General features: G+C 35.7%; 4 protein-coding genes across 9 annotated transcripts; 3 read left to right on the top strand and 1 right to left on the bottom strand.

The window, feature by feature from the left end:
• Positions 1-17: 17 nt before the first annotated feature.
• LOC140772409 (uncharacterized) lies at positions 18-7,261 on the top strand. 4 transcript variants are annotated; one of them, XR_012106291.1, is made up of 11 exons: positions 18-253; positions 900-1,101; positions 1,294-1,466; positions 2,196-2,554; positions 2,641-2,683; positions 2,818-3,164; positions 3,296-3,811; positions 3,993-4,148; positions 4,232-4,320; positions 6,457-6,666; positions 6,767-7,261. XR_012106291.1 is itself a non-coding variant. In XM_073114470.1 (11 exons), the coding sequence occupies exons 2-10, from the start codon at positions 989-991 to the stop codon at positions 6,605-6,607; spliced, it is 1,947 nt and encodes a 648-aa protein (XP_072970571.1). In that variant the 5' UTR covers positions 18-253; positions 900-988; the 3' UTR covers positions 6,608-6,649; positions 6,767-7,261. The 4 variants fall into 4 exon arrangements, 1 of the variants encoding a protein (XP_072970571.1); XM_073114470.1 differs by having other exon boundaries at positions 6,457-6,649; XR_012106292.1 differs by having other exon boundaries at positions 51-134.
• A 1,827-nt stretch (positions 7,262-9,088) lies between these two features.
• LOC140771582 (protein MAINTENANCE OF PSII UNDER HIGH LIGHT 1) lies at positions 9,089-12,001 on the top strand. Its single transcript, XM_073113133.1, has 3 exons — positions 9,089-9,423; positions 10,448-10,582; positions 11,460-12,001. The coding sequence occupies exons 1-3, from the start codon at positions 9,247-9,249 to the stop codon at positions 11,886-11,888; spliced, it is 741 nt and encodes a 246-aa protein (XP_072969234.1). The 5' UTR covers positions 9,089-9,246; the 3' UTR covers positions 11,889-12,001.
• Positions 12,002-12,368: 367 nt separating this feature from the next.
• On the top strand, positions 12,369-18,837 carry LOC140771660 (uncharacterized). Of its 2 annotated transcripts, none has more exons than XM_073113244.1 (7): positions 12,369-12,692; positions 12,906-12,974; positions 13,820-13,939; positions 14,010-14,084; positions 14,699-14,836; positions 14,925-15,066; positions 18,680-18,837. In XM_073113244.1, the coding sequence occupies exons 1-7, from the start codon at positions 12,471-12,473 to the stop codon at positions 18,694-18,696; spliced, it is 783 nt and encodes a 260-aa protein (XP_072969345.1). In that variant the 5' UTR covers positions 12,369-12,470; the 3' UTR covers positions 18,697-18,837. The 2 variants fall into 2 exon arrangements, with proteins under 2 accessions (XP_072969345.1, XP_072969344.1); XM_073113243.1 differs by lacking the exon at positions 18,680-18,837 and adding an exon at positions 16,242-16,452.
• Positions 18,838-19,653: 816 nt separating this feature from the next.
• On the bottom strand, positions 19,654-24,636 carry LOC140772587 (uncharacterized protein At4g06598-like). 2 transcript variants are annotated; one of them, XM_073114731.1, is made up of 5 exons: positions 24,545-24,636; positions 23,118-23,863; positions 22,177-22,252; positions 21,934-22,060; positions 19,654-20,354 (listed from the first exon to the last, which is right to left on the bottom strand). In XM_073114731.1, the coding sequence occupies exons 2-5, from the start codon at positions 23,813-23,815 to the stop codon at positions 20,158-20,160; spliced, it is 1,098 nt and encodes a 365-aa protein (XP_072970832.1). In that variant the 5' UTR covers positions 23,816-23,863; positions 24,545-24,636; the 3' UTR covers positions 19,654-20,157. The 2 variants fall into 2 exon arrangements, with proteins under 2 accessions (XP_072970832.1, XP_072970831.1); XM_073114730.1 differs by lacking the exon at positions 24,545-24,636 and adding an exon at positions 24,304-24,443.
• Between the last annotated feature and the right edge of the window lie 2,649 nt (positions 24,637-27,285).

Below are 27,285 nucleotides of genomic sequence, written 5' to 3'. Positions count from 1 at the left end.
CCGACATACCTCTCTCGCTCTCTCTCTCTTTCTCTAAAAACTCGAAAACGAGCGCGTCCTCTCTCCCTCTCATTGTCTCCTTCTACGAGCTCTTTTCCTTCCCTCTCGTCGCTGTCGCCGCTATCGCAACGAAGGTGCAAATCTATCTTTTTTGACACCGGTCTCCGCTCTGTTTCGATCTTAATCGCCGCTCCGAGACCTCCCATGCGACCCTCGTTTCGATTAGAACCGTCGTGGCGGCGCTGAATTCTAGGTCAAGAATTTTTCTAACCCTTCTTTCATCCGGTCCCGACTCCTGGGGATCTTATTTCGTATATTCTGGGCTTGTTTTGGATTTTTCGTATAGTGTGATGTGTAGCGTTCGGTTTGTTGTCTTCTCTCCTTCCGAAGGACGTAGTTTTCGTTTATCATTGGGCTTTTCTTTGTTTGTAATAATTTTGGATTTAGTTTCCTTGTTTCGGTGAGCGTTGTATTGTATCATATGATCGGATTTGGGAGTGGGAGCTGATAGTTGAAGAGGAAACGGTGTGGAGGCGCTTGAAAGGCCTATATTCCGAATTTGTGGGTTGCAAGATACTATGTAGTCTAGATCTTTAGTGTATTGTTTATAACGCTTTTCTGATGTCGAGCGTATTATAATGGATAATAATGCCACCTAAATGTAGGTATACATTTGATCATTACGTACTTTTATATTGTCAATTTAGCGAATTAGGTTTAGGGTTTCGTGTACAACATTGTAGTTTCCTTGTAGGGAAGTATTATAGTTTATCAAAAAATGGAAATACAGTTTAATTGAGTGCTCAATTGAGTTTCTGTTAATCTCTAAATTCAGAATATTTGCTTCTTTATCTGTTTGCTCATTTTTCTATCTGTTTAAACTGTCTGTCAAATCTCAGGGGCTGGAATTTTCATGCATGTTCTGAAGCTTTTGCAGTTAAAAAATCATAGTCAGCCTGATATTTAAAAAGAACAATTCAAAGCACATATGCCTCTCTACAAGAGAAAGACTTTCACCCTCCTGGGGCCACCTCAGAATCTGGATACACGCGAGCTTGTTTTCCAAGTTCGGTTTACAAAGGAGATATTCCGGGATTACCAGTATCCTCCTATGTGGTTCTTTCTTGATTTGATAAATCATTTGGTTGATTTCCATGCTCAATAATTTGATCACAAGAGCATCATTTTAACATTTCAAGGTCAACTATGTTATCAATGTCCTTCTTAGTGTAATTATTGAGAATGGTTGTTGTTGATGAATGCATCTTCATGTTTATATCCTTAATGTATTAGAGAATATTTGAAGAGACTGAATCTCTACCGCCAAAGAGTTTGGACTTGTAAAGTTACTGGAAAAAGTAATTTAACTTATGAAGAAGCTTTGGTGTCAGAGCGTCGTGCAGCAGAGAAGGTTCAGCAATTGCCTAAAGAATTAACGTCACCAGTTCTCCGCATGATCCAATACAGTAAGAGTTTCTCTTCCCGCTCTTTGTTTTCTGTCTTTTTTTGTGATTCTCATGTTTTTGGTAAAAGTGACAGATCCTTTATTATATCTATGTATCTGTGTTCATCTAATTCTACATTGTTCTTCTGTTTATTCATTTCTTTACATTACCTTATACTTTTGCTGCTTTATTCACTAGGTATCCATTTATTATGTTTTACTCAACTCAAGATTGATTTCATTAATAGTGAACCAAAACCAAGGTCAAAACTAGCTCTCAATGGTCTTGGCCTTGAACAATGAGTCTCTGCCTTAGTTTAGTTTTCAATAAGTTTCAATTGCTTTATGATACTACAAGAATCTAGATGACTTGTCTTCCAATTTCCAGTGAAATGTTGGAGTGATATCACTGCTTGAAAGATAATTGATATTTTCTCGTTGCCATTTCTATGTTCAGGATTTTGACATAAAATTACCACTTTGTTTTCTCTTTTGCAAAATTACAGAAGTTATTACCATTTTAATCTTCTATGTTATAACAATGATATTCTTGCATAGTTACACCATAAGACATGGATCAACTAAATGGCAACATGTGCATGATGCCGAAAATAACTTCTGCTCCAACATTTACTTTTCTTATTGTTTCATGAGTACATAAATCTAATAGACGGATGCTTTCCTTTATTCGAGTTCTATTAATTTGAATATGGCTTACGGAATTTCATTGTCACTTCTAATTGTTTTGCAGGTACTCTTAACTTGAATGAACTTGTTAACAAGATATATGTTAAGTTGCAGGAAGATCTGTTTGAAGGGTCAGAATTGCAAGGAAGGAAAGGAGAGTCTTTCTCTGCTTGCAGAATTTTAAAGATTCTACATAATGGAGACATTACGAATTACAAAGTTGGTTGGATTGACCGAGATAAGAAAGTGACAGAAACTTCAGTTGTCAAAGCTGAAGATCTAATACGCAAGAGGCCACCGCTTAGTAGATATGTACTGAAAGTGTTTATCAGAGAATCAACATCACAAAATGCACCATGGGTGTTACATGAAAAACTTGCAAAGAAACATGATATCTCCACTGAGCCTCCTGAAGAATTGAAGGTTAAGTTTACTCTTCAAAAAATAGATATTTTCCACCTGTTTGTTTTTGTATAAACGTAAAATATTCTATGTTCCCTTATCCTCAGGATGCTGGAAATCTCAGCAAGAAAAGGAAAAGAACTAGAAAAGGTATCTAAAGAAATTTCAGTTCATTATTCTTTTAGTTATTTGCCTCCCAACATTGAGCTGCTTAAGATGTAACATGCTCTCTTGTTGTTATTTCACGTGTAAGTTGTCCCTAACAAAATGCTCTATATTTCCAGATGAAGAAAGAGTAAAAGAACGACCAATTAGATACCCAATTGACGACCTTTTGGTACAGCCTTCTGCAGATGATCCGATTCTCTTCAAACGGCCTCCTCTTTCTACAGACTTTAGAGTGCCTATGGATTGTGTTGGGGATCTCCTTATGATTTGGGATTTTTGCTCTTCATTTAGTAGGTTGTTGCACTTGTGGCCATTCTCCCTCACGGATTTTGAGAGTGCAGTTTGCCACAAGGAGAGCAATCTTGTTCTCATCACAGAAGTACATTCAGCATTCTTCAATTTGCTTATTAAAGATGAAGGTGAATATTTCAGGGCTACACAAAATAAAAAGCGGAAACTGAAGGTGACCATTTTCTGTTTGGACATTATTTTCTCTTTTGAGAATTATGTGTGTAACAAATTGCTTTCAATGTATTCATTTATTAGATCTATACTCTGTTAGAATGTTTTATCTCACTATTTAGCTATATGCAGATAACGCTAGTGAACTGGGCTGAATATCTATGTGATTTCCTGGAGATGGAAGATAGGGTTGAATTTTCAAAATATGTAGCAACTGTGAAAAGAGGATACTATGGTCTTCTGGACACTAATACAAAACTTCAGATTCTCCGCGAACTTGTTGAAGAAGCTCTTACAACTTCTGCCATTAAAGATGAGTTAGATGGGCGTATTGACCAGCAGCAAGCGCTTGTAGCCATGAATAGAGATGCTAGAAAGAAGAAAGAAGAGCGGATCCTAGGAAAAGAAGAGTCTGAAAAGAAGGAAACTGAACAAGCATGCATTTCAGATACTGGCAAAGAAAACTTGGGAAAACCTGGTATTGAGAGGATGTACGTGCGCCGCAAAAAGCTGAGGATGGATGTTGGAGATTGTGCAGTGAAAGAGAAACATATGAACTTATCTGGTAACAAGGATAATGTGAAGGGCCAATGTAAAGAGAAAGATAAAGAGAAAGAGTTTGAGAAGAAGAAACAAGAAGAAGGGCAGGTACATCCATAAGAACCTCTCCTCTCCTTCCTACTGCACATGTGTGTGTGTGTGTCGACTGTCCATGCATGTATTTGTGGGTTCGTGTGTCTGTGTGATGGGTATCTTTGTGCTAGTCTGCAAGCTCAAGCTACTATATTTCCCTTTATTAACTGAATGTTTGTTTGTGTTATGGAGTCAGAACCTTGAAAGGGAGATTGAGAAATTATCTATACGTACTAGTTCTCTTGGGAAAGATAGAAACTACAACAGGTATTGGTTCTTCCGACATGAAGGAAGACTTTTTGTTGAGGGTTCAGATTCGAAGCAGTGGGGCTACTACACAACTAAAGAAGAGGTGATTATTCTGCATTAATTAATAGTACCATGTTTTTAACTTTTTCCTGTTAGGTGCTAACATTCATAAATTGACATGGTTAGCTTGATGCACTTATGAGCTCATTAAATCCAAAAGGTGTGAGGGAGAGAGCACTGAAAAGACAGCTGGAGAAATTCTTTCATAAGATAAGGTACGATTGCTTTTAACAGAAGCGTTATTGTCTTTAAGTAGGCTTATCCAATTTTTGTCCATTAATATCTGCATAGTTCATGAACTTCCTGCCTAATGTATACACATAAAATTCATGTAAGAGCACACTCTTTGGATTAACAACTCTAAGCTGTTGTTCTTTGACACCGTGGAACCATTTGATCATAAGCAGGTATAAACTGCAATTTTTGTGCACGGATTGCCGTGCAATGCCTAGCTTTTGCTGGCTCGCCTTAGGAATCAAGTAGACAAAAGTAATCTTTGTAAAACCCTCATCTGCAGTCCCAACAAATGCAGGACCAGCCAGTCAATCACTCAACCAAAAGACAAGTTTTTTGCTAAGCAAGTGAACTTTTAATGGGAGAGGAACATAATCAAGGAGATTCATATAACAAAGTGTGGTGAACAACCTAAAACGTCATTTTATATATCTCCATATTGCTTTTATTGGTAAAATAGGTAGGTGGTAGGAAGTTATGTGGTGTTAAGTAGGGTAAAATTTCATCTACCCTTTGATAGGTCTTAGCTTCATCTGTACCTCAATGGTAGGGGGCTACCTATGTGTTGGAAGGATTGATATCTCCCCAGGTTCTCCAGATTTTCTGGATTTCTCGTGTATTTGATTTGTACATTTGCATGAAAAACTTAGAACATTTGCCCTTTTGTAGAGATCTTTTTTGCAGCCCAATTGTATGAGCTCTTCTCCATGAAGGTTGTCATCAAGACTTTTTAGGTCTGTGCCATCTATCCTCCTTTTTCTCTGTAATGATCATGACTTAAAAGTAGGGTTGAAAACGGATCGGATAGTGTTCAACCCATATCCGGATCCATATTTTTAGTTCGGTTACGGATTCGGATACGAAAATTGGACGGATAACAAAATTTAAAACCATATCCTAACTAAACGAATACAGATAATTTTCGGATAGAGGATCGGATCTTAAACGGATATTGATTGAATTTAAAATAATTATAATATTTTATTTATATATAATTAATACAAAATTATTAAGAGTTTTACGACAAATAATTTTTTTGTATGTCAAATTTATAAAATTAGAAAAATTAATCTCTATAAATAATATATAATGTATTATTAGTAACAATATTAATATTTACTATTTAAATAAGCAAACTAAAAACTATAAATTATTTAAAAAATATGCGGGTAAACAGATATCCGATATTTATATCCGAATCCGAAAAATATATCCGACCCGTATCCGAATCCGTATCCGAATCGGATGGAAATTCTTTATCCGAATCCGATCTGAATCGGGTCGGAGTTAACCCGACCCGTTTTCGCCCCTACTTAAAAGCATCATTTTAAAGGGGAATATCATGAGTCATGACATTTTTTTAAGGTACTAACACTACCTGTCTATGCAGCTCAGGTTCTCCACTAGGCTTGAAAGAGAATTAAGTTTAGGACCGGTCCAAATTTTAAGTATATAAGCATTTCATAACAAGAACAGTAGCCATCTTTCTACCCCATTTACCATCTGACAGTTTTTGTGCTCAAAGAATAGGTGCATTTCCATTAACTTGTCTTGGATAAAGCAAACTTACTAGTCATCCAGCTATAAAACTTGTTTTTTATCAAGTGATATTATGGTGGAATTAGCTTGCTGACATTTCAGTGCCATAGTTGGATTTGTCTCGTCTTTGATGTGAACCTTACTAGCTGCACCAATGTTGGTATGACAATTTTGCTGCTGCAGTATTAGTCCTTTTCTTTGATAATGAGTCTTGAAGTTAAGGCCTTTCTTTGATAATGAGTCTTGAACTTGAAGTTAATGAAGGCCTAAGATGCCCTATAATGTAAGTTATATCCTGATGTGTAAGAAAAAGAAAAATCACATGAACAACCATCAAGATTCATTCAGAGAATGAAAACTATGTTCAGCAATAGATGGGACCTCAACGTTGTCTAATCTATCTATGTTCCAAACTATGATATTTAACCAGGCTTTCATCGAAGAGTTTTCCTTTACTCTATAATCATATAATGAAAGATTATTCTGAAACAAAAATGAAAGAGGATACTATTTTACAAAACTGAAAACTTAGTAGTTGGTCATACTGCAATTAACTAATTTTGTGTTTACACATTTAGTATGGCCTTGGAGAAAAGATCAAAAGACATTGCCCACAAGATCCTACTCGAAGAGGCTGTGCTCCGGCGGTCCATACGTGTCCGTGCCCAACCAAGGGATAACCCATCCATGGCATTCCTCAGATATGTCAACAAGTGGAAGGAGATCTGATGTACCAGATAATTGCACTTGCGGGCTGCAAAATTCCTAAAGGTTGTGTTCTCCAATTGGTATGTCAATGATGTACCATTGTAAGAGCTTGCTCTTGATTAGGTGAGAACATCTTTTCACTGATGTGCTCATCCCTAACTTTGGCTTGTTTCTTTCCAGGTGTTGTTATAGTGACAAGAGATATGATGCTTTCTATCCTAGAAGACAACACCAAAATGACTTACCTGCAGGCAGATGACAATTTCAATTGTCCTTGTTAAGAAATTAGAAGCCATGTCCAATGTACAGGACACTGAATATTTCAGTGCAATTAATTGCTTTTCCATTTATTTTAGATAGGATGATTAGCTTTATCCTGCCCTCTGCAGTTACACGTGGTTATATCTTCACGCTACTTTCATGTTTGTTTGGTTTCCTTTATCATGCAATGGTCTTGGTTGTTATCATTGATAACCAAGGGAATCACGGTAGGTATTAAGGGAAGTTGATGTGTTTGTTATTCTTATAGGAATATAAATTCGTTAGATCTTCCCCTGGAGCTGCTAGAAGAGTTCAAATGGAGTTGTCCATACCCTCATGTACTCACAGAATGTACTGTACTGAACCTGGCAATAGAAATGGGAGATTATTTTAGCTGTATCGTTTCTTTAAACATCTATTATTTGTGACAATGGAAGTAAAATGCTTGTCCTTTCTCTTTAAGAAAATAAATTATTTGTCCTCTGGCAGTATATGTAAGAAAAACAAAGATAAACTTCTGAAATTTTTGGTACATGTGTATAAAAGGTTTTAATACTGTGGAATATGTATAAGTATTCTAGTTTTAATACTAAAAGAGGGCTAATTTTAGTATAAGTCATTATAATATTTAGTTTAATACTAGTATAAGGAGGGATAATTATATTTGATATGATATAAAGTTAATATTAAAATATTAAGGAATAATAACTTTTTATCGGGAATTAGTTGTGTTTTATACCAAATAATAAAAATACCCTTAATATATCATAAAGTATTAGTAATACATAGTATATTTTCTATAATAATAATATTTTTATTAAAATACTTTATATACCTAATAATTTTGCATTACATGGTAATATAAGATTATAAAGTCCGCATTGTGGCGTAATGTAAAGTTATAAGCTTGCACTACGGTTATAAGCTTGCACTACGGTATAATGCGAGGTTATCGGCCTGCACTCAATATAAAATAATTATACACTAAAAGATATAAATAAAATATTACGGGTTATTATAGGGTTATAAACTCGCACTACGATGTAATGCGGGGCAGGGTTATAAACCCACATTGCAATATATTGCAAAGTTATAAGATTGCACTGTCGGAAAAATGTGCGGGAAAAGTGTGTGGATTAATATTTTTTGTTTTTATTTTTGCAAAATTTACTATTGAAAAAAAATAACTTTAGGTGAGATAACTAATATTTAAAAGAAAAAATAGATTAGAGAGAAAACGTAAAACCGTAGTTGAGATGACGAATATTTAATATAAGAATTAGTGGAGAGAGAATCTCAGATGTAGCTGAGACGATGTGAAATTAAATATTGTCTAATCTAGAGGCAAAATAATAATTATAGATTATTATTAAATTATTTTTTAAAAGTTACATAAAATAATATGAGAGAAAATGGTAGAAAACTATACTAGAATAATGTAAGATGTTGTTTAGTTACAACACAAGAATAATAAGGTTTATTTTAGAATAAACTTATTCTTATTCTATAAAGGAACGAAGGCTTAGAAACCGAGTGCATCTATTTTCTATATTATATATATATATTTTTATAATGGAGTTTATAATTTACAGAGGAGGTGTAACCCAATTTTCCTATTACTAAAATTTAAGAGTTTTTCTATGCAAATAGTCTGAATGTTTTTAAGAGAAACTTTGACATTTAAAAATTACTTTCTATATGCGGATCTTCCATTTTAGCCCCCAAATACTAGTTTTTAAAATAAATAGTTTGACTATTTGAACCATAAATTTTATGATTTAGCGTTTTTATTAAGGTTACAGTAAATTAGACCATATTTGGTAAATAAGTTTAAGAACGCCAATCAGTTCAACGTTTTTATTAGGGTTACAGTAAATTAGACCACATTTGGTAAATAAGTTTGAGAGTAATCTATTTTAGTAAAAAAATTAAAAAATAAGTCTATTTTGGTCAAAAATTCCATCATAGATTTTAATCCGAGGCCAAAATAGTACTTCTATTGACACAATTGTAAAAGATTATTACTAGTTTGTTTATTTCTACTCATATATGTGGATCCGAGTTAACCCATATAACTCATCCCCATGGGCGAGAAAATTATCTGCATCTCTAATTCTGGTAGCAAAAAGAATGGACACGTGGTCGATACAAATCCACTCAAAAAGCGACCACAGAATCCACGCCAAGATTTCCCTTTCCTTTCCTTTCCTTTCCTTTGTACACATACACCAAAGGAAGTGGCACAAGAGAGAGCTTAATAAGAGGAAGGAGAAGAGCCCAAAACAAAATTTGAGAGGCCAAAAAGAGAATAACTACTCGGCTACCTCTTTCTTCTCTCTTCTTGAAACCACCACTTAAGTCTTCTTTTTCTTCTGTTCTTCTTCTTCTTCTTCCTTGCAATGGCTTGCACCACCCAGTCCATGATATCTGCAAACAGTTGTGTCTTCCCCTCACAGAGGATTCCTAGGAAGCTTCTTCAGAGGGCAAGAGGAAACTGTAGATTGCTCACTGTTAGTGCTTCATCAGGGGCAGAAGAGTCTGACTGCAATGTGGAGGAGTGTGCTCCTGACAAGGAGGTATGTGCCCTTTTCTTGATTCAGCTCCTAATTTGTGTTCTTCCTTGATGGCTATTACATGGTGTGTTTCTTGTATTTTGTTGCTTGAACTGAATTGGGCCATGTTGAAATTGTACATAGTGCCAGTATATGTTGTTATAATTGTAGATTTCATGTTAATTTTAAGAGATTTTGACTTTAGTTTGACAAGGTATTCTCATATTTTTTGATTGTAGATCAGTTGAATATGTGGCTATCACTTGGTTCTCAGTATCTAATATTTGGAAGAACTTTGGGACATGATTCAATCATCTTATCATTATCAAACTCTACTCATGATGGTTGCTAGCCAGTCCATTTACTTCACTAGCTTGATTGTAATTTTAGCTCCAAAATTTTATGCAGTTCACTGTGTTATTTGCACCGTGTGTTCTTCATGTAACTGTGGTTTATCCTCTTTTGGTGTGTGTCTTTTTCCCAATAATTTTGTGTTGCAATATTTACTTGTATAACAATCAAATTTTTATGTTTGACAATTGACTATATTTTTTTGCCAACAATTGACATCTGCCTCTATTCTAATTTAATAATCTGTGTTTTGCTACAAAATTGCTGTCTTTATCATACATAATATACACCTACCTTGACAATCCCCAATTGTTTTGGTCTATTAGTTCTAGCCAAGTTCTTCAACTCAAAGTTTGATGATCTCGGTAAGCCTTTTGATCAATTATTTGCGGAGTCTGAACAGCTTGACGCTTGATTTATCAGACTACATTTACATAGGTTGTAGTTCCATCCTTGTCTTCTGGCTTGCTGTGAAACTTAAATGCATGAATAGTACATAATTTTCCTCCTAATATCAGATAAAGGGCAAAATATTCCGTGTGGAAATTGCAATAGGGAAGTCTGATTTGTCTTGCTAATGAAGTTTGCGAGTGTTATTGTTTTCCATATCAATGTTATTTAGTAGTTATCGACATAAAGAACATGGTGCGGCACAAGGCCAACATATATTAAAGTGTTATATAACTGATATATGCAGGTTGGGAAGATCAGCGTGGAATGGTTAGCTGGAGAGAAGACAAAGGTCGTTGGGACATACCCGCCTAAGAAGAAAGGTTGGACTGGTTATGTTGAGAAAGATACTGCGGGGCAGACAAATATATACTCAGTTGAGGTAAATTGAACTTCTTTTTACTATTCTCACAAAGTATCCAATCTGAGTTCTATGAAGAGAGACTCTCTTGATTAATTGTTAAAGGTAGTAACATGAGATATTCTTCAAGTATTTGTAGGACTACAAGTTGACAATTACGATGAGACTCATTGCATCCTTAGTTTCGAACCATTCACCCTCTTTGAGGTTAAGATTTTCTGTGTTTTCAAGACTCACCTTTCTAAAATTATCTTTGCTTTTGGAAACTGAGTATCGCCTTGATTGTGAAATTCTAATTATTCTTAGGGAGTGAAATGATAGTGGAATATTATTGGCTGTGAACATTCTTAAGATGTCAAAAATGTACCGTGAAACTATTTGGACCAAAATCAAAGAGTACCATAAAAGTTTCTTTTGATGGAGGACCTTCTCCATATTATAGGAAGCAGGCATATACTTTATACTTTGCATCGCTTGGCATATATATTACTTTCTGTCACCAAAAGGTAATGAGACTGTTCATACTTGAGTCAGAGCTTCTAGTGCTTTATGGACCAGAAGTGATATAACGATAACATAGGTCAGGATGTTCGGCAACGATTAAGAAATCTACATAACATAATTGTTCAGTCCTCATAAACGCTGATTTCTCTTATAGGCATGCATGATAGCATTAAAATTTAACTTATTTCTAGTTGGTTCATCTTACTTACGGCAGTGTTTTCATGATCAAGTAGTATGAGGACCTTATTGGAGACTGGCCAGTGGCCAATTTCAGATAAATGTTGCTCAAGATTTCTAAACCGACCTTCTTGATGTACTTCTCTTTTAATACATTTTCCTTTTCGGATGAGATCACTACATAAGTTGAACTGATAAATATTTACCATCTATTCAGCCAACAGTTTATGTGGCAGAGAGTGCAATAAGTTCGGGAAATGCAGGCTCATCGTCTGAGGGAGCTGAGAACACTGCAGCCGTCGCTGCAGGCTTTGCCCTCATCGCCGTCGCTGCAGCTTCGTCGATTCTTATCCAAGTCAGTAAGAATCAACCGCCAGTACAGACCACAGAATACTCCGGCCCACCTCTCAACTACTACATCAGCAAGTTCAAGCCAGTGCAGATGGTCGAAGCTTCAGTCGCGCCGGAACTCCAAACCCCTCCATCTATCGAAGCTTCAGTACCCCCAGAATCTTCAAGTTCTTCAACTGAAGCTTCAACCTCCAATCCGCAGTTCGAGAACAGTGCTAATCTGGTTTCTGAAGTCCAAGTTGAGTTGAAGGAGCAAGTGGGAGACAATAGCCTGAGTGCTAGCAGTGCATCTTGAGAAGTTTTCGCCTACAATTTTTTGAGAAGTCACCTTGTACTTTTGTATACAATTAAGTTGTATGAATACATGCGATTCAAGTCGTGCTAATTATACGGGTTATGTTATTATAATTTTTTTCTTTGTTCTTTTGCCAATCATAATTTGGTTATGCCTAGAGATTTAATCTGACAATGGTGAGAAATTCTCACAGATGAGAGAACTTGTTCTATATGGAAGACCCACATAAAAGATCATCTATTTTCCAGTATAACAGAGACTTATTTTAGGGATTGGTTGCCCCTTATTCAAGAATTACATCTAAAAAGAACCTAATACCTGAATAAAACTTCAAAAAAATTGCGGATTGAAATGGAAAAAATTCCAAAAGACAGGGTTTTAAATATAATAAGTCCAAAAGACAGGGTTTTAAATGCAAATTTTACCTAATTAAGCTTTCAGGTTCGTTCGAAGGTTGAATGTTGAGTAACTATAACTCGCGGTAATCTTACCCTCTTCTCCCGCCAATTTCTCCAACCCTATCTTCTCTTATCGCTGCCGTTAACCACTCGCTCCTCGACGGTTAACCGGTTGCCTTCTTCCATGGTTAACGGAACCCTAGCCACCCTCTCTTCCTCTCCCTCCATCGCCCGACCTTTCCTGCCCCAAAACCCTAACCCTAGGCTCGCCATCTTCCACCGTTCAAGGTGGCGCTTTGGATCGCAGCCGCTGGGCTCTTCTTCACCCTCCGTCCGGCGTCTCAGGGGCCACTTCTCTTCGACGGGATCGATGGATCTTCCTCTCCTCCCCTTCGAATTGAGTGAGGTCATGATCCTAATGATCCGATGCTTGGCCAAACCTTCCCTGCTTTTGATACAAATCGTTGTCTTGGTTCTAACCAAGATTAGTAGCGAATTTTAGGAAGGATGGAAGAGTGGGAGATTGAATGTGTTTCGCAAAAATTGCCATCTTTATTTTCTTTAAAAGATATGTGATTTATCCTCACATGGTTTATCTTCTTGATCTCGTCATTTTTAGGTGCTAATCCCATCAGAGTGCAAGACTTTGCATTTATACGAAGCAAGATTCTTGGCATTATTAGAGGAGGTAATTTTTTCCTTTTTGTTTTCTTTTGGCAGTAGAATTGATAGTTTTATTTCAGTTCATAAAATATTCCACTTTCTTGTTGCTGAAACTTCGTCTCTATGTGTTTTGAAGCATTTTCTATTGTATGTATGCCTAGTTATCAAGTCAGCAATTATTTTAATTCTTGCTGTGATATCACTAGAAAAGTTAAATGTAGGTTGTATCATATGAATTAGGTTCTTCTCTTGAAAGGAATGCTCCTTGATGTGCAAATAAGAAATATGTTGCCTCTTCAATCTGGGTTTTCTTCTTCTTTTGGTATTCTGTCAAATCTTGCATATAAGCCAGGTATCTTTTTTTTTCTTTTCTGAACACCATGAATAATTAGTTCTCTTCCTTATCACTTATCCAAAGAACTCTATCCTTTTTTTTCTGTACGCATGTTTTGGTTTTTCCAGTGTAGAGTGCACGCATTCAACAATCAACTGTACTTGACAGCTACATTTATAGAAGGAAATAAAATATGATCTCTCTAGAATTCTACGAAAAAATGTCAATTCTTTAGGGTCCAGACATTTGCTATTTACTTGCTGATTGGCCAAGCACCAGATAGGATCTCTCTTTTCTGGAGTCTCAAGATTAACATTTTTCTTTGGTTAAATATCATATAGAAATGTATATCTTTTTCAATTTTCTTTTGCTATTATTACTACTTGATTAATTCTCAGCCTATGAATAAAGATACTAGATGAAATGGTTACATATTTTTGTATACTAAATACAGGCCAGTCATTCCTGTTTCTTTTAGTTGCTGTTTTCAGATTTTGTGCAGAGTTGATATCTCTTGTCTATGCTTCTCTCTGTAGTCATTGCTCAAAAGGAAGAAGGCTTTTGTGCACTTCGTGTTGGATCCTGTTCTTATGAGTAGACCTTCTTCTAGAGCGTCTTTTGCTGCTAGATATGGTTGTTTGGTCCACATAGAAAGTGTAATCTTCTGCTCCTCACATGTTACGTCTCTTATATATATTACCAAACATGATCCTTATATTGGTTCAGATTAACAAGTTGGAGATCGGAGCACTGGTTACCATAAGAGGCATATGCCGTGTTAGCATTGTGGAACTTGTGCAGGTAAGGGCTTGCTTGGAATCAGATCTTTAGAATTTTTTTTTTCCCATTTTGATTGGAGAAGTTGCCGTTGTCTGGATATTGATTTTATCTAATTCAGAAAATTATCTATAATTTTAATCCTGTTTTCAACTTTAAGAAATTGGAAATAGAATATTTTACATGGAGAAGGAAAGAACTGAAGTCCTAGTTAGAAGAGTGAAGAATTGTTTCATCTCGGCAATGAAAGAAATCAAATTTTTTGCATTTCCAATACAGTTTGAATATCGGAATTACAAAAAGATTCAAAACAATAAACAAGAATTTTTATTGACATGAAAGGTGCTTGAAGTTTTAGTTAATTTCGATAAGTTTTGAAGGTTGATTTTGGACTTATATGCAAAAAGTTTTCTTTTCACTATTCTCTTGAAATCAGGTCAAAGGAATCACTATCATGCTAAACTTGCATTGTACCTGAACCTTGTATAACTTTTATCACAGTGGCTCAAGTCTTTACCTTGTTTCCTCTCGTTACTTGCAAAATTCAAGCTTTTCATTTTATTCAAAAGTTGGACATTTACTTCATCTCTTTTTTTTTCCATTTTGATTTTAGATGGTGATGCTCTTTATTGATCCAGATGGAAGAACCCTACTTAAGGGGAGTTGTAGTGCCAATGCTGGACAAAATATCTTATGAAGAGAGTGAATCAAAATTGAGACTTTCAGAGCTAAAGGAGAGCATCCATAACTTACACAGTTTGCAGATTAAACTGAAGGTAACCTTGTGTAATCATAGTCTGTGAGAAATGTTGTGGCTTGGTGGTTAATAATACACTGATCTGCTGACAAATCTTTATCATTCAGACATCCAAGGAGGAATTGTTGCAAACAAACATTAAGAAATCTCTGTTATGGGCTGAAAGTGAAGTTTTTGAAGATTGTAGTCAAGCTTTTATTCCAAAAGTAGCTGAACGGGTTTCCTTTGCAGCATTCCAATCTGTTTCAGGTATGTTTTACTGCCTTTGGTCATTTCAATTTAATCATTTATTGAAGATGATGTTTACTGCTTGGATATATGTAAGTGTAGTCATGCCAAAGACACGTGCCATGCTAGTACCTAGTTGGCCTGGGACATACTAGCTTTGCACATGTCTACATGCCAGTGGCACACACTGGCACACCTTTTATACATATTTTTGGTTTGAATATATATTTTAGAACTTATATTAGAGTATTTTATCCTTAGATAATATTATAAACAATTTATTTTATTAAGGATATAACAATAGTCAAGTAGATACATGATTCAATCATTCAAGCCATAATATGATTGCATATATTCATTAATTGACCGTAATTCAATAATTAAAATTAAAATCTAGTTGAACATAGAATAAAGAGGATGATCAAATATTTTATTTATTGGCACAAGAATAATATGAGAATATTGTGTCAAATACTATCAATTATTTTTTAAACTCATCCATTGATGGTAAAACAAAGAAAATACTTAAGAGAATGAAAGGAAAATTTACCTTTTGATGGGATTTGAAGAAGATCCTTAATCTCCTCTTTTCTTCTCTCATTTGAACCTTTTTTTTGTTGTTGTTGGTAAGCGGCTACTAAAGAGGCCTTAATGAGTCTTTTATGACTAGCCCTAAATAGTTAATATATGATGAGCAGCATGAGTTGGTATAAAGTCATGCTGATTCAACGCACAACCATGCCAACCGACAAGAGTCAGCACAGCCTATGTTGGATGACATCTCTTCATCGACATGATCATCCTTGTATATATTTGTCAAATTAAAAGCAAAATTGTCAATTCTTTTGTTAAAGATTTTACACTTTTTTAGCTATAGGCTATGCTTTAGGAATATGCAAAATGTATCTCAATGTGGAGAGGGAAAGTGGAACAACTTTTTCTTACCTCTGGGTGAGTATTCAATGGCTATAAAAGTGTTATATCCTTTTATACTAGATCTATAACGAAATGCTAAACGCTTCTAAACCAATTGGACAGCTTTCTTTTAGTTGCATTTTGTGGTCGTTTAACAAATTTATGACTTATTGTAGAATATGAGGGATCACGTTTCCACTTATTGAAGAATAATAGTATAGTTAAGTATGACTTATTGTTCGCCATACCTGGTTTACCATTTCAATTTTTCCATGATGAAGGAATGACAGCTGCCGAATTGCACACTTTGCAAAGGGAGAAGTTACAAGCAATGGATACAAGAGACACTCTAGAGAGACTAGGAAATGGAATTGAGTTTGTTAAACAGAACATTAACATGGTCGCAGCCAAGCTCGCTATTCAATCTTTGCAAATGTAAATATTAATATTCAATATTTCTTCGAGATGACGGCCTATGCCATGCTTGCATCAGCTGTACACAAATGCCATGCCACACATGATGTTCTACTATAGCATCCATGATGAAGTCAGGAATGGAAATTTGACTTCATTGTAGAATATATCTTTTGCAATCTTCCAGTCATACAAGTAGAGATTACCAAAGACTAAAGATGCTTCAAGATTCACAAAGAACCTATAGGGGTGGGCAAGCTAAGAAGAGCTAGCAATGCAGTAGCTCTCAAGAATATCCTTTTAATTCTTCTTGTGAGAGTTAAATTGTCCTATCTCATGCTTTCCAATGAGTGCATCATTATCAATATCTGTAAGACTTGATTACACTTTCACTCACTCAAACTATGACTCACTATCGCATTACATCTCTAAAGTTTATAAGATCTTACGTCGTTAATTGTTAGTTTTTACTACAATTTGGTAAGTTTAGATAGTTTACAGGTGCTCTCTCTTTTGCTAGGAGAGTGGATCGCGAGACTTGGTTAGCGAACTTGTTATAGCACTCTCAATATGGAAGTGAGTCAATGACAGCAACTATAGTGAAAGGGTGAGGAAAGAAAAGGGAGGAAATAACACGTATCGGGAGAGTAGTAGGAGAGAGATCCACCGAGCTTTTGTAGGAGAAAGCAGACCTAGGATCGGAGTCCTAAATTATTGACCTTGAAGTTTCAGCAAAAAAGTAAGCACGGAATTCATAGTAGGAGGAAATGGAATCCTACAACAATCAGAAGATTTAAATAGGCATAATAGCCGCCCCGTCTACCCGTTATTGGAATAGGCCACACGTCTTAGTCACCTTCTTTAGTGAAGGAAGAAGCCCGCCGTGCGGATAAGTCTCTCTCTTTCTTTGAGGAATGGGTGTCGGGTTAAGCTTTTGAACTTCAGGGATGTAATGTAATACTGGGTCATCTTTCTTTCTAGGTGAAAGATATAATTTAGCCATAGATGTAACTTCCAGAGGGGGGTAATGAAGTCATGTGTTTGTGTCTCCTTTTTTTTCCCCTAAGTGCTTGCATTATTTTTGGGTGAATTGCTTGGAGGATGAGGCAAAATGGATGACCCTCGGAAACCCTAATTGTCAAAGTCGTCCACCCTGGTCATCTTTATTTTTGCAAAGATTAAAAGTCCAAGGACAGAAAGAAAGAAATAGTAGTGAAAAGTTTATATATATATATATATATATATATATATATATATATATATATATATATATATATATATATATATATATATATATATATATATATATATATATATATATATATATATATATACATTAAGAATAATTTTATTAACTAATGAAAATAAATTTGTGATTTTGAGGAGTTGATTTGCAAATATATTTTTCGGAGAAGAAGGGATTCCACAATAAGGTTTAAATTCAGAAGTAGCCGACGAACTCAGGACAATGTAAAATAAAGGCTAATACCTCCGTTTGCATTTTTATTAATTATGATGTTCAATCTTGATAGAGTTAAAGTCAAAGTCAAGTGACCATTCACGTCAACTGAGATGCTTTCTTGTTACCCTTTTGACTTTAAACCACAAAAATTTCAGCAATAGTAAGACCAGGCAAATCGCCCTTCACGTCCCATAACTACTATCTAGAGCTATAAATTACGACCTTTTATAGTGAGTGCAATAATAAGCTCAAGAAAATTTTGTTACAAGTAATTCAAGTTCCTTAGAATTGAGATGGAGGGAAGCATTCTAAGGGTTTTGGTGCTAGTGGTGACGGTGATAGTAGTGGTTACTTTCGGGGCTCTGCCCATGCTTGCTGAGCTGAGCCCTGAGGCGTGCAAGGCCGAGCGTCATGTGGGCATCAATGTCTGCAAGCCTGTGTTGTACGGGTATCTGCCTAGCCCGCAGTGCTGTCAGCAAGTGGTTTCGGCACACATCGAGTGTGTCTGCCCGATCATTACGCCAAAGCTAGCCGCCCTCATCAACGTCGACCGAGCTGTTAGGCTCATCGAAGGGTGTGGCCGGCGAGTGCCACACCACTTCAAGTGTGGCAGTAAGTTCTGTGTAGCTCTTGATCAATCGTCATCTCATTCAACTAAGAGTATCAGCATTTAGAAGTGATTCAAAATAAACTCCAAGAATGCTACTGTAAATCTAACAGGTTCATCTTCAAAGTTACACTGGATAATTGGAATTGTCCAGTTAGAAAAACTAAATTTCTTGTTACCATCTGACACTTTGAATCAGATGCCTGGATTAATTTTGTGGCTTATCTTTTCTGCAGGCATCACTACTCCCTGAATCCTGAAGGTTGAAAAATGGATGAAGCCTGCTATTATGTATTGTGGAAAGGTCAAGCAATAATACAACTCATGTACTATCCAATGGCATATCTATGGTTTTAAAGAGAGAATGTTTCAGAATGACTACACCTGATTAAGCCAGCATGGTTGTTTAAATTGTATTTGTGGACAACTTTGCATTATTACTTCATTAGTTCATTATTTCCACTGTATTTTTCAGAAATCAAGAAAATAAAGAGAAAAAAAACCATAAAATAAAGAAGGATTTAGAAAACAGTGGCTGAAAGGGGCAGATCACAAATCAAATAACCAAAATACTTTGAATTTAGCAAATGGAGGCTTTCAAGGTATATGAACTTGGCAAGTTGTCCTATTAAAAGATCAATATTTTCACACACATTACCTACAAGTGCTGTGTAGAGATTTGTTTTGAACTCCAGCAGAAAATGGGAAAGCAAAACAGCAATCCACTGATCCAACTATAAACAAATTAGATTAAAAAAGAAGAAGAGAGGATATACAGCATATACATGAACTCACCACATCTACACCATAAATTTTGACTCAAAAAAATTACTCCCCATGCCAAAACATCACTTTAAGATTCCTTTACATCTTGGAGAACTCTTAGGTTCCAAGCCCCAAATTTACGGATTATTCACCACAATAAGAAATTGCAAATTAGCTTTTGTGCCAGTTAATCACCATCCCCAAACGCACCAATACCAAATTATGATGCCACCATTAGTTGGGTGTTCATAGAGATAATTATCCCAGCAGCAGATCATCAAGTGTTTAATGACAAGGTGATCCAAGTAACATAATTTCATCAATGATGGGAACATCTTAGAGCTACAGTAAAGTAGCTTTCTAATGCTACAAAGCCATCAGTAAAGCTATTTTGAGAAATATTAGAAAACACTGCAAGAACAATTAATAGGAAAAACCATAAAAAAACAAGGGGAACTATCAACCTGGTTCATTGCAATTGCTTCGTTACCAATGAGATTACAACTTTCAAGGATGTGGAAGCATTCAATAGCCGCCATACCAATTTTACATGTCCATCGACCAGATAGACCCAGATGCTGAATGATGTTCGATATGCCCATTCATGGATCAGACGGATGCAGATGCTGAATAGAGCTTGAAAAGAAAATGGAATAAAAAAGAGTGCAGTTGGACACGAGCCAATAGGAAAATTCGGAACTTGGAGTTCGTGACAGTGCAGTGACGTGAGAAAGCATCAAACTACAAGAAAGCCCTAACACCTCTGACTGGTCGAGCATCAACGGAAGGACATGAGCTGAAGATGACCGCCAGGTGCACATACCAAAAGAAACATAGATCAGATTCCGAAGTTATTAACCTTCTCCGAGTTATTCACCTTGGATGTGATTCCATGTACCCAGCTGACATTTGGAACCCACAAACAGGAAGGGGATGAGGAACTGAAAGTTTAAATGCGAAGAGGACCACTGACAGTGTCTCGCCCAGAGTTAGGATCTTTTTGTTTCAAAGAGAGACTTGCAAAATGGGAATCAAGGTCGGCACTGCTACTGCGACTATGGGTAGGAGGAGCAGGCTGTGGTTGTAGCTGCTGCTGATACAACGATCGAAGACGAGCAATTTCTCGTTCAAACATCTCCTGCTGGACTGTTTCATTCCAAAAATGATGTATGAGTCATTCCGTGTACTTAGTTAGAAAACTAAAATGCTTATATTATTACATTGCCTTAGCCACTAGTGGTAAATGATAGTTTTAGTGTTAGACAAGAAACTAAACCAGAGAGAAGAATAATAGCTTTAAGGTTTCGTTCTAACACATTCATAAACAGGAAGTTTTGCATAGCAGGTAGTTTGAAGTTTGCAAAGCCAAAAAAATTGAAGAAATGAGGATTGTTTGGCTTAATCTAGCTACTATTGTGAAAACAATGATATATCTAAATGACAATATATGCAATTCATGGAGTTAGTAAAATTTATATTCTGCAAGCTGTCAAGCATATAGCTTTTCCAATGGCAGAACTCAAATTCAGGAATTAAATAATTAATATGTTGCTTAGCCTTTTGCTATATAAGCTTTTCTTCTACCAATTTCCTTAGTCTGTGCTCCTTTGCTGTCATATGTATGACATAAGAAATCTATTTCTTCTTTAAAATTAATCCCCTCTTGAACCACGAATCTGTCTCTCTGAAACTAACTTGGTATTTACCCTATTAAAACCTAAAATCCAGTTACTTTAGTTAATTAATTGCTCTGCTAAAGAAAAATTATGCTTCTCTAAAATGTTTTTCACGAGATCTATATGTTCACAACTTCTACTTTCTAAAATGTTTGTGATTCATCATCTATAGATTTTTAATGTTTCTTTACATGCAGATGAATTTCCGTTTTATTTATAATTTCCAGTTCCCTCAGTCTAATTATTTGGCCAGTTTCTTATTATGGGTAAAAATATACTGTGGAAGTGCAATCTTTCATACATGTGCACACAAGCCTGTAACATACACTCCTGTTTGCCTGTCCAAAATGAATGTATCCATTCTATTTACTTTATAATAATAGGTCAATTCATCAATCTAATAGTCAATTTTTATGGGAGCTAGTTAAAATAATCTCGTCACTTCTCTGAGGAAGCATAATTTAGTTCCTCGTGGACAGAAAAGGAAGAAGAATAAAAGCTGGTTACCATGTTTCAGTTTGATTCCGTTTCTCCTCGAAAGTCATATCAATTTGAACAATCCAAATTATTCCAAATTTCTCAAAGTCCAATTTTGTAGGAATTTTCACTAGCCAGCATTGTGATGCGTTGCTCTATTGAATTTCATGTATAGTTCTATACATATATCTCTTTCACAAAAAGGTTTAAATAGTGATCATAATAACACTGTGATGACTCACTACTTACTGCAGATGGAACTTTACCTTGGAAGTTCTCTATCTAACTCCACTTGTGATGCCCCTTGGGCAAGATAAACAAGCCCAACGTGGAGCTAGACACCTTGGGCAAGTCTCACCTATGCCGTGGATCCTAAGAATTCCAAGATTTATACAGTAATAAAGCACTCATTCGCATGTGTTGTCCTAGTTATTGTTCACATGCTGCTGTACCACATGTAGCTACTTTTCCTTATCAACTATGATATATCTGATTCCAGAAAATAAGTGACATGTGAATCGTTTAAATAGGGAAGCCATGAGAAGGGTGCATATTGTAGGCTATGTACTTACAGCGTTTGATAAGTTGCTCTTGAGCCAGACTTTCTAATCGTTGCTTCAAGGCCTTATTTTCCAAGTCCAACATAAGATTCTGCTGACTAACAAAATCCATTTCAGCAGAAACTTCTATCCCCTCAGCCTGCATTTAACAAGGTAAAATTTTTACATGATGCTTCCATAGTATCCCATCTTGCGGGAGTAAAGATTCTCAAGAGTCAAGACTACTTGATCACCAACAATCTATTACAGGTTTACCTGTAGTGCCTGAACATTTCTCTCAAGCTCAGCAATGTATTGGAGCTTCCGAACCCGCGAACGCTGAGCGAATTGTCTGCAAAGAACAAATGCTGCGTCAGATAACCACACATGTGAAAAGGAGAAATTTGAATGTGATATTCTAATGTGCTTCTAGAAACATCTCATATGGAAGTTCACTCACTATAAGATGACTTATATGAAGCCCATAAGAAATGAGTTTAGATGGAATCAGAAGGTTTTAACTTGTCCTATCAAAACATGGCTTGGATTCCTATTTTGTACTAAACATTTGATCTTTTATCTACCTATACATCCTTACATGAAAACAAACATATCAAATTATGTTTTTGTAGATGTAAGCACATAAATGCTTTCCATGCCCTCATTATATTGCCTAGTACACACACACACACACATGGAAGGAGAATGCCAAGAGACAGACTGTAGTCTATGAGTTCACAAAGGAACAGTGACCGCCACATTCCTTGGGAGATAGCGAGCTATTTTCTGTCAATACCTTCATGATCAGTTTTAATCCAACAGCATTGTCCAGCAATTTAGAAATAGAAACAATAATGAAATATCAATATCTGCATTATGTCCTTCTTGCATATCGGATTAAGACAGAAATACATACACTAAAATGAGCTTCGTATGACAAATGCAAAATGAGTCTTAGCAAGCCCTCACTGTCTACAATCTTCTAGAGAAAAGGTGATTGTAATCCAACAATTCAAAAATGGAAGGATGATTAGTGTGATAATGATAACACATCTAGCCTTTCAGAGTGCAAATGTTTAACATATAATCTACTACTGGCAATACATATGGTTCCAGAAAAATTCTATTGTCATCAGTGACATGTACTTTGTCAAAAAATCCATATGGCAGCACTGAGGACTAATCACTAAAGAAATGTAAAAGTCATTGAAGCTTACTGTTTAGCTCGTTTTGGATCCACTTCAGACTGTGGGTGCTTAGCTTGAGAAGCTTCCTTTCTTTCAGAAGTAACAGATTCCTCATGGTCCTTCTTTTCAGCCATGCTAGATGTAACCGCATCAGGATCCCTCGAAACAGATAATGGCCCATGATGCACAGCCTTCTCCTTTGTCATAGCACTGCTGTTTGGGCGATAATTCGCTGAGTTCAAGTGAGATTCCCATCCTCTGTTCTGAGGCCTTGCAAAAGAAGTAGCCTCGGGATAATAAGAATTATTCCCCGCCTCTTTTAGGTGCTCGAACTCATTCGCAACCCAAGGATGCGATGAGTTGATGCCCCTCGGCCTACATTCCTCTTGGGCTAAGCTATCCAAATTTGAATATATGTTCGTGCCATCCAAGTATGCAAAAGAATCACTTGATGAACGGCGATGTGCTCCCCTCCTCGCAGGCGTCTCCGGCTCATTAAGCAAATCGTCGAGCCAGGAGGGCTGCTCCTCGATAAGAAAGCTCTCGGAGGAAGTGCGCTGATGGTGCCTATGTCCCTCTCTTGTTTTCTGGTTTCCTTTTGATCCAATGGAACCATACTCGGCGTAAGATGGGGATACGATCGGAAAGGGGCTTTTAGGAGGAAGGAATGATTGCTTCGCAGCAGGTGCCGAATTCCTCAAATAAGCCGCCCCTTTCATATTTGCCATGGCTCTACCTTGAATCCAAGATATTCAACTCAAGGAATTGCAGACAAGCTGCGGCGCAACAAAATGGTGTAAGAAATTAGAAGTACAAATAAGGTAGCCAAATGTATCATAATTCCGCACTCAGATCTCGTCAAGAAGCAAACGTAGATGAAAAAGCGCACAACTTCAACAACAAACGGATAACAATAATAAAAAAAATCGCATCTTTAACACAAAAAAATGGACCAAAAAAAAATCCAGCAGAAAAGAAATAGATATTGCCAATCAAATTAAGCGAACAAAAGAATCGAAGAAAAAAAGGGTGGAATTATATTACAAGTTCGTCGACAAACAAGAGAAACCCAATCAGAAGCTCTCCGATCGGCTACATTGAAACCTCGAATTCAAAAAAGACGACCCTTCTCCGAGATCCAAGAAAATCGACAAAACAAACGCAACCGCATCAAATTCAGAACAACCAACCAACCAAGAGAAAGTAATGGGCCTACCCAGTCGCCCCAATTCCAAACCCTAAAAGCGCAACTTTTAGGGTTCGTCCGAGAGAGACAGAGAGAGAGAAGTCGAATGGAGAGAAGAAAGGTGAGAGCACAGGGAGGAAAAAATATAAAGGCAAATTCCGTTAAAAAGAAAACTCAACGGCAAACGGAAATTCCTTTTTTCATCCAATAATCGCAGAATCCCCCCCGACAAATCTCGAATTCACAACCGGCCCCCTCCCGAGGATCTCACCTTCCAACGATGCCCGGAGATGTTTCGTCCGTCGGATGGCGATCCAACGGCTCTAAGCCGGCCCCCCATAATGAGGGGTGTTAAGGGAGCGGGGAGCTTTTTATAAATAAAACGGAAGTTGGTGGTTGAATGAGGGGAAGCATGCCAACGATGAGACAGCTAAGTTTTTCTTTTCTTTTCTTTCCTTCCTTTTATTTTAATTTCTTTTTAGGTACAGCTGCAGCCACACCACAATTGGGTGGTGTTGGGCTGTGAAAACCGAGTAATCTTTTCAAGGACATTGGCCAAGTCATACATTCCTTCTTCCATTAGGGTTCCTTTTTTTTTTTTTTTTTCTTTTTTGATAGGATAATTTTTTTATTTTAATTTTTGGTTTTAGGTTTGACACCGAAGATTATGTCCGGATTGATGAGTTACAGACTTATTCATGAGACTGTGATTTTTATCTATGTGCATGTCAAGAAAAATCGCTTTCTGAGATAACGATTTTTAATACACTTAACTTTCGGATCAAATTCGTAAGTCATATAATTGGGAGCACCGCTTGATGCGATATAAAAATATAGGGTGTAAATAATATAACTTTTAGAAAAGCATCATGCTAGAATTTTTTTTTTATGTGACGGGATAACCGGTTTTTCCGATTTTAGCTCTGCACATCAAATATTGTATCATGATAGATGAGTTATAGACTAATTTACGTGACCGTGTGACTTCTAGTCTATATAAGTGTCATGTACGTCAGGAACAATTGCTTCTTGAGATAATGATTTTGTTCAATAAAAATTGCTAATTTAATGAGCGATTTTTTGTGCCCCGAATAATTAAAGGGTTCCTATTGAAATCATAAAGTCATTCAATATATATACCTATAGTTTGCTCTTATTGTTAGTAACATCCTACCATATTAGAGTTTTTTAATTTTAGTCTTGGAAATACCTTACCATATATTTGTCACAGTTGAAAGTTAGGTTAAAGGGTTATAATTAAGTTTCAAAGAGAAGGGAAAGAGTTGGGTATAAAATACATGGGTAATATGTAATATTCTCCCCTTGTTTTTTTTCTTGAGAGTGATGTTATCTTGCAAATTACTTTTAATTTAATTTGAAGCCATTTGGACTAAGATAAATAAATTAGTTAGTCAAAGCATCACATATTAGTATATAATGAAATAAAATTTAAGCTCAAATCTAACATATTTTCAATGGCGTGCGGATATAAATAAGATGGGCGGAGGTTTTATATCTTGATGTTATATTAATTAACTAAATAATGAAAGATAATGATAATTTTAATCTTTTATATTATTAAAATGTAAACTATCTTTAGTTTAAATTCCAACCAACTGAATTCTATTCTTGGTCTCTCATGTGGAATATTTGGAGGGTTGATTACCATAAAGATGACCAGCTCACCAACTTTGATTAATCCACAAGATTATTTATGAGTTGTTGTAGTACTCAATATGTGGTGTTTAAAGCTTAATTAATGCACTAATTTTATGATTGGCAATTTTTTTTATAAATTTCTACGACACATTAATCCTCTTAATTATATAAAACCGACGAATTGCCCTCTCTCTTCTGTTGTCCGTTTGATTAATTTTTTATTAAAACTATTGCTTGATTAATTTTGTATGCTCTAAGAATTATTTTTCTTAAATATAATTTTCATATGTGGGATCTAATTTTACGATAAAACTAATTATTGTTAATGAGTACTATATATATATATATATATATATATATATATACTAAGCAAATATGTAGCTCTAGATGGTAATAAGATTTTAGGATATCTTTCAACCTTTAGAATGATTTTTCTAACCTTTGCTGATGTATTGACATCTGACAACTATAATAATTTTATAATTCAAAAAGTGCTATCGGAGGGGTCTGAGGAAATTTATTTAGGAGACATGGAGAATCTCCTTGCTCTCCTACAACTAAGCAGAGACCAACTAAACCATCCCTAATGTATTTAATGCCATAATTGCAAAATCCAAGAGGCAAACATTCCTCTCATTCCCTCTCCATGAGGCTATAGTACATGACATCATTAAATTAGTGGGCCTTTTATGCTAACAATTCCTCTTCTTAGAAAAGCCCATTAATTTGCCAAGGCCCACTAGACTTCTCCTGCATAGATGATCCCAGATTTATCCTATACTGTTGCTCCCAATCACTTGGGAAATATTTATTTATTAATTTTGGTATGAAATTTTCTATATTGGTATAGATAGAGGGAAATTTGTATAACACCTGCTTTTTAGCAAAATTATAGTTTATATCCTATAATTTTACTATTTATAAATTGAGTCATATGATTTAGTGAATATGTGCAGAAAATATATTATATCATCATTATTAAATAAGTACAAATCGAGCTCTATAATTATATTGTCATATAATTTGGAGAAGATAGAAAGATTTTTTTATACTTATTCAATATTAGTTGTTTAGATATTATTTGTACTTATTTAATTGATAAATTATATATTATAATGTAATTTATATTTATATAATATGTCTGAATTTTATGTATGAGTATATATGCACAGATTATGAGATATTTGATAAAGAATATTAAAATAAAAAAATTAATTTTAAAATTAAAGTGTCATTGAAGTACTCAAATGGTGTCATAAATATTGGAGTAGTATGAAAAAAATATCTAAAAGCATAAGAATGACCACTCTACATTCAACTGTCTAGTTTACTATTTGAACAACGCGTTCGAAT

Source organism: Typha angustifolia, chromosome 12 (assembly GCF_048772165.1).
Source record: "Typha angustifolia cultivar Huaian chromosome 12, ASM4877216v1, whole genome shotgun sequence".
Lineage (NCBI taxonomy): Eukaryota > Viridiplantae > Streptophyta > Magnoliopsida > Poales > Typhaceae > Typha > Typha angustifolia.
This window is presented reverse-complemented; position numbering and strand designations above follow the sequence as displayed.

Coding starts and splice junctions, on each gene's coding strand:
- LOC140772409 (XM_073114470.1), top strand. CDS start 989: ATGCCTCTCTACAAGAGAAAGACTTTCACCCTCCTGGGGCCACCTCAG. Junction 3,165..3,295: donor ATAAAAAGCGGAAACTGAAG/GTGACCATTTTC, acceptor AGCTATATGCAG/ATAACGCTAGTGAACTGGGC. Junction 3,812..3,992: donor AGAAACAAGAAGAAGGGCAG/GTACATCCATAA, acceptor TTATGGAGTCAG/AACCTTGAAAGGGAGATTGA.
- LOC140772587 (XM_073114731.1), bottom strand. CDS start 23,815: ATGGCAAATATGAAAGGGGCGGCTTATTTGAGGAATTCGGCACCTGCT. Junction 22,061..22,176: donor GAAATGTTCAGGCACTACAG/GTAAACCTGTAA, acceptor TGTTAAATGCAG/GCTGAGGGGATAGAAGTTTC. Junction 20,355..21,933: donor AGAGCAACTTATCAAACGCT/GTAAGTACATAG, acceptor GGAATGAAACAG/TCCAGCAGGAGATGTTTGAA.
- LOC140771660 (XM_073113243.1), top strand. CDS start 12,471: ATGGTTAACGGAACCCTAGCCACCCTCTCTTCCTCTCCCTCCATCGCC. Junction 12,693..12,905: donor TCCCCTTCGAATTGAGTGAG/GTCATGATCCTA, acceptor CGTCATTTTTAG/GTGCTAATCCCATCAGAGTG. Junction 12,975..13,819: donor TCTTGGCATTATTAGAGGAG/GTAATTTTTTCC, acceptor TTCTCTCTGTAG/TCATTGCTCAAAAGGAAGAA.
- LOC140771582 (XM_073113133.1), top strand. CDS start 9,247: ATGGCTTGCACCACCCAGTCCATGATATCTGCAAACAGTTGTGTCTTC. Junction 9,424..10,447: donor AGTGTGCTCCTGACAAGGAG/GTATGTGCCCTT, acceptor TGATATATGCAG/GTTGGGAAGATCAGCGTGGA. Junction 10,583..11,459: donor CAAATATATACTCAGTTGAG/GTAAATTGAACT, acceptor CCATCTATTCAG/CCAACAGTTTATGTGGCAGA.